The sequence below is a fragment of the Elephas maximus genome, chromosome 20 (genome assembly GCF_024166365.1).
Source record: "Elephas maximus indicus isolate mEleMax1 chromosome 20, mEleMax1 primary haplotype, whole genome shotgun sequence".
NCBI classification, from domain to species: Eukaryota; Metazoa; Chordata; class Mammalia; order Proboscidea; family Elephantidae; genus Elephas; species Elephas maximus.
This window is the reverse complement of record NC_064838.1, coordinates 56,267,641-56,277,418: the sequence shown is the minus strand read 5'-3', so window position 1 is coordinate 56,277,418 and position 9,778 is coordinate 56,267,641. Positions and strand designations below refer to the sequence as shown.

The window sequence follows — 9,778 nt, the reverse complement described above, 5'->3', positions numbered from 1 at the left end:
CCCCCGAGCCGATACACTGAGTTCGTGGAGGCCCCACCTACTTCCCCGCGCGGGGGCCCACCCCCCCACCGCGACGTCTCTTTGGCCGGGATTGGCCATCGATTCAGCGCGTGCCCGCCTACCGCGACAGTTGATTGGTACACTGAGAGGAAGGTAGGAGAAGGAAAGCAGACTATAAAAAAGTGCTCCACTCCCACCCGCCCCTGTGGAAAAGTCACGTGGCACTTCACTCGGCGCCTGTCACCACTTCGCTTGTAAAGCTTTCTTAAAGAGCCTGAGATCCCTTACCAGGGTTGGTCCTTTTCGGGATTCCTTCACGCGGGTAGAGGGTCAGCGAAAAAGAGGAAGACCCTCAACGAAATGGATTGACACAGTGGCTGCAACAATAGGCTTAAGCGTAACAATGATTGTGAGGATGGCCCAGGACCCGGCAAGTTTTCGTTCTGTCCTGCATAGGGTCGCTATGAGTCGGAACCGACTCGATGGCACCTAACAACAACAGCCAGCCCTGTTAGCGAACAGGGGCGTGGCCCAAGGCCTTTCTGTCCCCCCAGTCGCCCAGGTTTTGATCCTCCATTAGTCCTGCTGGGGTGAGACCCCTCCCTCCCTCCAGGTCTCAGCGTTTGTGACTGTCATGGGAACGATGCGGTCACACAAAACGGTGACCGCCTAGCACAGTGCCTGGCACGTAGTAGCCGTTCCATTTATTGAATGAACTCGCTGACAAAATGAATGAATGAAGTTGGCTGGCGGTAAGGAGGGGAGGTTGGCTCAGAGTGACACCCCCACCCGCCCCATCCCGGGGAAAACTGCTTCAGTGAATGTGAGGAGGAGGGCGAGGCACAGGATTGCCCCCAGGGCAGCCCTTCAGGCTTGGGCACAGAAGAGCTGGGAGGGCGGGCGGAGAGGATCCAAAAGGGCATTGTGGCCGGGCCCCCTAGGCGAGTCATAACCAGCTCCGGGCCAGGCCAGACGGCGGCGGCGCGGGGGCGGGGCGAGGGCCGGGGCGCGGGTCTCCGGGCGCCCGGGACCGCGAGCGCGCCCGCATAGTCCGTGGGGAGGGGCGGCGGAGGCGCGGCGCCTTTAAGCCCGGGGGCTGGCCCCGTGGCCCCGCCCCCCGGAGGACGTCTCGGCGCGCGGCCGCCGGAGCCGCCGTTTAATTGGGGCTGTCAGGCCGCGGTCGCACCGAGGGCCGGGCAGGCGCGACGGAGGCCGGGAGGCCAGGGCGGCTGGCGTTCAGCTCGGCGGGAGACGGGCGCCCAGAGACGCGGCTGGGGCCCGCGTGGCCGGGGCGCCGTCCCAGGGCAGAGCTGCCCGGCCCCGGCCCCGGGCCGCCCGCGCTCCCCATGAAAAACCAGCTCCACGGCCCCCCAGCGCGGGCGCACATGTCGGCCTCGGGGACGGCAGCGGCGGGGGGCACCCGGGCGGGGTCCGAGCCCGGTGCAGGGTCCGGGTCCGGCGCGGGCACCGGGGCGGGCGCGGTGACGGGAGCGGGGGCCATGCCTTGCAAGAGCGCCGAGTGGCTGCAGGAGGAGCTGGAGGCGCGCGGCGGTGCGTCGCTGCTTCTGCTCGACTGCCGGCCTCACGAGCTCTTCGAGTCGTCGCACATCGAGACGGCCATCAACCTGGCCATCCCGGGCCTTATGCTGCGCCGTCTGCGCAAGGGCAACCTGCCCATCCGCTCCATCATCCCCAACCACGCCGACAAGGAACGCTTCACCACACGCTGCAAAGCGGCTACTGTGCTGCTCTACGACGAGGCCACTGCCGAGTGGCAGCCCGAGCCTGGCGCTCCCGCCTCAGTGCTCGGCCTACTCCTGCAGAAGCTGCGCGACGACGGCTGCCAGGCCTACTACCTCCAAGGTGAGGGCTCCACCGAGACCCCGAACCGGGATCCGGACTCCCCGGCAGTTCCCCAACGCCACCGCCCGAGGCTGCTTCCTCCCCAAGCGCTGGATCTGCCCGGCTGGGCGCCACGTCTTCCCTGGCCCGCGTCCCCCCTCCCGGGAGCCCGGTGCGGGTTTGGGCAGGCGTAGAGCCCCCTCTGCGCTCCTTTTCTCGGCACGATTCGAGTGGGTGGAACAAACTTTTCCCCGCCTGGGCTTTCCATTTTTCTCCCTGTTGATGGGGTGACGACAGCGCCCAAGCGCAAGCTGAGCCCCCAGAGGAGGGAGGGCCTGCTTCCTGGGACCCCGAGGGCGGCAGGGACCGCCAAGACTAGCTCCCCTAGACTGGAGTGCTTATCCCTTGAAGACCAGGTCAGGCATGGGGACCGCTTGGGTCGAGGGACTTCAGATATCCCCGATGTGGCCTCCAACACCTGGAGTTGCTGGCTCTGGGAGGCGCGGCAGTGTCCCTTACCCTAGCCGGGTTTCCCAGGTCCCCAGCCTGGGCTGCCCTGGTCTTGCGGAAGGAGGAGGTGGCGCTAGGGGGCGAGTGGCTGCAGCCGGTGTTTCTAATTAACATTCCAAAATGGCCTCTCGCTGGCAACGGGGCGGGCAGGCGAGGAGGGGAGAGGAGGCCTGCAGCACCCTCAGGCGCAGGGCCCATGCCTAGCTCCATGGCGCTTCCCATCTCCCCTGTCCCTGTCTGTCCCCCAGTGGACCTCCTCTGTGGACCCAAGGCAGAACCTGTGTTCTAAGAAGGGCCTCAGGAGAGATGGAACTGGGATCTCTTTTACCAACTTGCTCCCACTGGGGGAAGGGGCCAGGCACCGCCTTCACCCTTCCTTCCCTGACTGTGGTTGGACTGTAGGGGTAAAGCCAGCACTGGACTCCCACGGTGGAGACCCAAGCCCTCTCTGCCTCCAACTGACCCAGTGCAGCTCTGCCCTTGAGTTTTTATCTGAGGGGTTTGCAGACCTTTACCTCTCAGCAGTTACTGAGCTCTTACCTCTTAGCAGTTGCTTTTCTTTACCTCTTAGCAGTTACTGAGCACCATGGGTGCCAAGCAAGCACGGGGACTGCAGAAGGGGAATGAGCTGGCCCTGTCCTCACGTGCCCCAACACTGCTGGGAGGGTCAGGGGCCCCGAAGTGACATGGGTAGGTACGGAGCTCTGGACTCCAGCTGACTGGGTCTGGTCCTGGTTCCATTGCTTACCATTTGTGGGACCTGGGGCACATTACTTCACCTCCTGAGGCCTCAGTTTCTCATCTGTGAAGTGGGCCATAGGGTAGATGTGGAGGACACAGGAAAAGTGTGCACGTGTGACATGCTTGGCATAGCCCGTGTTGGCCGTCGCTGGTGTTGTGCTTGACGTGGACAGCCTGGCCGTCACTGGTGTCATGCTGCCTGTTTGGGCTGGGGGCACTGGCCAGTGGCATTGACAGCCTCTCACCCAGTCTCCGTCTTACCCCTGGCCACAGGTGGTTTCAACAAGTTCCAGACCGAGTACTCTGAGCACTGCGAGACCACCGTGGACAGCTCATCCTCACCGAGTGGCTCACCACCCACCTCAGTGCTAGGTCTGGGGGGCCTACGCATCAGCTCTGACTGCTCAGACGGCGAGTCAGACCGAGAGCTGCCCAGCAGTGCCACCGAGTCGGACGGCAGCCCTGTGCCATCCTGCCAGCCGGCCTTCCCCGTCCAGATCCTGCCCTACCTCTACCTTGGCTGTGCCAAGGACTCCACCAACCTGGACGTGCTCGGCAAGTATGGCATCAAGTACATCCTTAACGTCACGCCCAACCTGCCCAACGCCTTTGAGCACGGCGGCGAGTTCACCTACAAGCAGATCCCCATCTCTGACCACTGGAGCCAGAACCTCTCCCAGTTCTTCCCCGAGGCCATCAGCTTCATTGGTAGGTACTGCTGTGCGCTGGGCAGAGTGGGTGGGGGGCGTGTCAAGGTGTGTGCAGGACTCTGGGTGTCGCCTGCACACAACTGGGCACCTCTGGACCTGTCGAGGCCTGTGTGTGCTCCGCGTGTGCCAGCATGTGCCCATGGGTGTATCCATGCTTGCCGTGAGTCACCGAGGCCCTTGGGCCCATCCGTCTGTCAGGGTCTGGGCAGTCCCCTGACTGCTGGGCTCCCCCCAGCTGCCAGCACCTCATGGGTTCTGCAGTCCAGCTTGTGTTTTTCTGTCTTTGCTGCTGTTTCGGGCTTAGCAAGCTACAACATCGCAGCTCGCAGACCTCCCACGGGGCTCCCTGGCTCTGCATCATGCCCCAGCACATGTGTCTCTCCAGGATGGGGCCTGCCATGGTGCCTCTTTGGGCCTTACTGTGTACCTCAGGGGCCTAATGGGTGGCACTGGAGCTAGAGGCCTGCCCCAAACAGCAGCTATCAGAATGTGGACTCAGGGTGCCTTGATAGAGCTCCAGGTCCTCCTGGGCAGTCTGTGGGGTTTGCTCAGAGCACAGTGGGTACACAGAGAAGGTGAGGAAGGTCTTCCCCGGAACGCTAGCACTCTGTCTGGCTTAGGGCCTTGGCTGATCCTAGCCCTGCAAGCCACCTCGTCTCTGGCCTCCTGTCCTGTGGGCTCCTTGGCTAGCTGGACACTCATAGATTTCAGGTCACCTCCCCCGGCCTCCAGCTTTCACCCAGGGGGTGGGGAACGCTACATAGGATCAGGACAATGATAAACCCTGGTTTCTCTGAGCCTGGTGGCCTGAGTAGTCTTCTCCTGCTGGCGGCTGTTTCTGGAGGAGGGCGTTTTGGTGGCGGCTGGGCTGGGCTAGCTTTAATAACAGGAAGTGGGAGGCTTCCCCGCCTCATCCGCTTACTGGGAACCAAAACTAGGTTCCTGGCTGGGAGGAAGGAAGGAAGCGAAGGCCTGGGGGAGGGGGCTGGGGCTGTCCGAGCTTCCCAGCCCTGCTTTGCCCCAGGAAGATGTGGCCAAGAGGGCTGTGGGTCCTGCCTCAGCCTTTGAGTTCTCCCCTGCAAGAGGGAGAGCAGTGGAGAGGGGGAACCCGATTCTCCAAGGCTGAGCCTGGCTTGTGGGTGCCTTCATCCTGCCTAAAGGCCCCAGAGCTTCTTGGGGGGGGGGGCAGGTCAGGGGGCAGAGGTGAAGGGAACCTTTTTCCCACTTTGACAGGTGAAGGAACCGAGGCCCAAGCACCCTAGAGGTCTCGGGGGAGGGGCAGGATCAAGCACCAGCCCCCCTGCCCCTCAGTCACATCCTGAAAGGGCTAAAAATAAAGCCAACGGAAGCAGTTACGCTGTGGCTTGCCTGGGGTGGGTTTGGGGGCCGGGTGTTCCCCATGTCCTGGTGTGTTACCACTGGAAGCTCGTCCCCATCACCCCCTCCCCTGCCCCAGATCTCAAGGTCAGACCACAGGGCTACACACAAAGCCACAACATCTCTCTCCCCACTGCTGGTCCTGCCCCCAGAGCCTTAGCCACGAAGCTGTCACCGACTATGTTTAGCTCTGGGGACCCCCGGATGGGGTGGGCGCAGGCAGGGGAAGCTCTGCCAGGCCATAAGCCATGATCCCCAGATGAGGAACAGTTTGTGGGCCTGTGCATCATCTTATAGGAGAGCATTAACTGAGTGCCAACTGTGTGCCTGGCACCCAGTGGGCTATCAGTCAGGGAGGCGGGGGCCTCGAGAGCCCCAGGACTGCCTCTTGATAATCATGCCCCTGGCACAGCCATGGCACAGAGAGAGGCAGCTGCCCCAGGGCCCGGGGGAGAGGAGATGACAGGACTATTAGTAGGTTAGCCTGCACTGATGGCTCTCTGCTGTGCATCAGGCAGAGGAATCAGAGGGCCAGGAAGCAGGTTGTGAGAGCGGGTGGCATGGGAGGGGTCAGGGGAGGGTAGGCAGAATGGCGGACTGTGTTGGGAGATGTCATTGGCACATGGGCCAGCTGGCAAGGGTCTAGCAAGTGGGGTAGACACTGCTTTAAGCAAACCCCACGTATGAAACCCAGCAGCCCAGGCTGATTGGTGGCTGAACTTCAGTCACCATCCACCATCAGGAGTGGAAACTAAGGCCTTTGGGACTTGCCAGCCAAGCTGAGTGCAGGCCCCAGCCCCCCACTCCCTCAGGCCCGTTGCCCAGGAGTCCCGGGGACTGCTGATAGGAACTGCAGCACGCTCACATCCCACCCCAGGGCAGGGACTGGCAGCAGGGGGGTTACGAGTTAGGAGGAGCCTCTGTGTGGCCTTGGGCTCATGGCTTTGTCTCTGAGTCTGTCTCCTCATTTATAAAGTAGGTGACCTGGGAAGATTCGGGTGATACCCACGGCACCCGTCATGGCGCACAGTTGTGGCAGCAATAGTGCTAACCATGGCCATAGTTGTTGCAGTAGCCAACATTTGTTGAACTGTCACTTGGCTCAGGTTCTTACAAGAGCACTGTGAATAAGGAAACCCATTTTATAGATGAGGAAACTGAGGCGTAGGGATGTCCAGTGACTTTGAGCTAAAGCATGACAATGCCCTCTCCACAGCCAGGTTGCTGCCCCGCATACATGGGACGTGGCCAGGTCTCTCAAGGAGTTGGGCAGTACCAGCCAGCGACCATACCACCCTCTGTGCCCCAGCTCTGACCCCTCTGCTCACCGATATGGGAAAGGTCCTTGGAGAAGTGCCTCCCTGACTCATGCCCCTGTGTTTCAGACGAGGCCCGCTCCAAGAAGTGTGGTGTCTTGGTGCACTGCCTGGCAGGCATCAGCCGCTCAGTGACGGTCACTGTGGCCTACCTGATGCAGAAGATGAACCTGTCGCTCAACGACGCCTATGACTTCGTCAAGAGGAAAAAGTCCAACATCTCTCCCAACTTCAACTTCATGGGGCAGCTGCTGGACTTTGAGCGGACGCTTGGGCTAAGCAGCCCATGTGACAACCACACACCCAATGAGAAGCTCTACTTCTCCACGCCCACCAACCACAACCTGTTCCCACTCAACACGCTTGAGTCCACGTGAGGCCAGGTGCACAGGTGGCAGGGCCAACTGGGAGGGCCCAAGCCTACTGCCTCTGGCCTGAGAAACCCACAGATGTCACCTTTGACCAGTGGCCCAGGCTCATAGGTGGCCGAGCTTCACTCACGTCATCCCGTGGGGGGCAGGGCCCACAGGCAAGGCATTCCCCTGCAAGACTTACTGAAGAGGCCCTCAACTCTCAGACACATGGCTTTGGGGGTCCAGCAGGGCCTCATCCTTCCCTAGGACTCTACTTTCTGCTGATGGCCCAGCCAACATGGCTCCTTTTTAAAGACACATCCACGGACATGAATTTCCTTTTTACTTTTGGCAGGTAAATCCAAGCTCCCTGGAGCGCGGAGAGTATTCAAGCTCTTCTGATTTTTCTTTTTTTAACGGAAAGTGTTATCTCCAGGCTACATGCAACAGTGGATTGTATAAACCAGTATTTCATCCCTTGATACTGCGAGAGAGAGAAACGTCCCAGTTTTGTTTTTCTATTTCAAAAAGTAATTACTGGTGTTTTTTTTTTTTTTTTTTTTTTTAATGGAAAAGACAAACCCCGCGTTGATCTTGACCAAATGCGTTTTGCACATGTGTGAAGCCTCCGTTTCCATGGCGGGCCCTTTTGGAAGGGACAGCTTGCTGCTCTCTAGGTGTCGGACTGTGCCCACATCCCCCACCCTCGGCTCAGCCCACTTGGCAGTGCATTTGCCTGCCATGGCGGCTGCCGTTGTGATTGGTGGGCTGTGCAGGTGGCTTTTTCGTTCTGTGTCTTCTCCACTACCCTTCCACTCCCCGAGGCAGGAGGTGGGGGCCCTGCCCTACTGGAGGTAGCATTAGCCCTTGGGCTCAGCCCCTAGGAGGCCCTGGGCCCTGGGCCCTTTTATATATTCCACCCACTACTTGTATCTGCTTTTTTCTTTCTCTCTCTCTCTCTCTCTGTTTGCACCTGGGAGTGGAGGCCCAGTGGCCAGGGAAAGCTTAGGTAGGTGGAGGCCCAGCCCTGCCTCCAAGTTTCTTCCCCTTTCCCTGGCCGTTGCTTTGGTCCCGCTGCCACTCTCAGCCCCCTTGTCCCCGTGGACGCCTGCACTGCTCTCATCTTGTCCATGCCTTCTACTCCCAGGAGACTCACACCCATTTCCACCCCTGGGTAGGGTGGGTGGGGCAAGGATGCAGGGAGGCACCCTGGGCAAGTGGAAGGGTTGTGATGCTCTGTCTGCCCCACCCCACCCCGAGCAGCCACAGAACAAAGCCACGGATTCCGTTATCCTCCTCCACTTTTGTTCCTTCTCCAGGTGTCAGGGCTGCCTGGGGGCCTGGGGAGGGTGAGCAGTCAGGTGGGAGTCCCTGAGGGAGCCAGCACTCAGCATGTGAGCGAGGCCACGGAAATTCTGCCCCCACTGCATCTTACCTCACAGGGGCTGTTTTCAGGGATTCTCCAGGGCAGTGCAGTCAGATCTTGCCACAGGTGAGAAAGTAGACAGCAGGCTCCCATGCTGTACATGCTTCTCTTTCTCTCTCTTTTTTATTTTTAAAAAGAAAAACCCAGAAAGACGCATCAGACTCGTGTAAATGAGGGTATGCCAAGAGGGTGGCCAGTTTTGCTTTATGATCTTATGAAGGGAAATTTGTGACCCTACGTATATATACACATACACATATATATCCCGAACCAGCAACGGGACTTTGTTTATATTGCAAATAAATACTATTTTTTCTTTAAAATGAGTTGTGGTGTCCAGTAAAGCTTGGAATCAGGGAAGGTGAGGAGGGAGCACTCTGGGCTGTCCTCCTGGCCCCTCCTGAGTGTGATGTGTTGGCCTGGGGTCTGCTGGGCACTGTCAGCTGGCCTCCTGGCCCCTCCTGAGTGTGAGGTGTTGGCCTGGGGTCTGCTGGGCACTGTCAGCTGGCCTCCTGGCCTCTCCTGAGTGTGAAGTGTTGGCCTGGGGTCTGCTGGGCACTGTCAGCTGGCCTCCTGGCCCCTCCTGAGTGTGAAGTGTTGGCCTGGGGTCTGCTGGGCGCTTGCTTTCAGGATCAGAGGCTCCCTACAGATGGGAGGGAACGCCAAGGCCTCTGGGTAAAGCTGGGCCGGAGTGGGGGCGGCAGCATTTCCCCACCTCTTCAGTAGAGGCATCAGGGCTTTCTCCATGGGCTTCTACTGACGGTTTGACAGGAAATTGAGGTTCAGGGAGGTTGTGCGGGCCAAGATCACACAATTGAGCCCCAACTCACTCAGTGTTGCCCTAGGCCCTCCTTATGGATATTGTCCAAGGCCTTCAGGCTCCTGAGCCCCCAGGTCACCTTTTCCTTGCTGTTGTGGTTGGGAGAGGGTAGTCTGCATGTAACCTCGCTCTCCCCTCCCCCCACAGTTCCTGGGATGCCTTGTGGGACTGGGAAACCTCATCAGCCCTGCTTTGCTCCTTAGGAGCTGAGTGGCCTTGGACAGATCCCTGAGCCTCAGTATCCATCTTTGTAAAATGGGACCAATTCCACCCAGATACTGAACGCTTTCCGCATTTAGGGCAAAATGAGCATGTTATGCTCACTTACAGGTCTGAGCCTGGAGTCACAGGGAGGAATCAGCCACCCTCGGGCTTCTCCAGAGCAGGGTGAACATTGGCCCTCTATCCAGGCTCCCACTGTGGGGTCCAGGAGAGGCCCCAGGCAGAGCAGGAAGCAGGGAAAGGGCCTGGAGAAGGACAGTAACAGCGGCTTGGTGGGCTAAGGCCCCACGGGCAGCACAGCCTGCATGACGCTGGGAAATGGACTGGCCTGTCTCCTGAGCCTCTGGCTGGATTGCGTGAGCCTGTCCAGCGCCTTAGGAAGCCTGGTTACTGACTCAATTTCCCCATCTTTGCCTCTTGCCTGATTATCACTTCAGCAGACTCTGTGACCAGCACTGGGC

General features: G+C 59.8%; 1 protein-coding gene across 1 annotated transcript; it reads left to right on the top strand.

Moving 5' to 3' along the window:
- The first annotated feature begins 1,153 nt into the window (after positions 1-1,153).
- DUSP7 (dual specificity phosphatase 7) lies at positions 1,154-8,676 on the top strand. Its single transcript, XM_049863068.1, has 3 exons — positions 1,154-1,863; positions 3,367-3,801; positions 6,566-8,676. The coding sequence occupies exons 1-3, from the start codon at positions 1,347-1,349 to the stop codon at positions 6,871-6,873; spliced, it is 1,260 nt and encodes a 419-aa protein (XP_049719025.1). The 5' UTR covers positions 1,154-1,346; the 3' UTR covers positions 6,874-8,676.
- Positions 8,677-9,778: the final 1,102 nt, after the last annotated feature.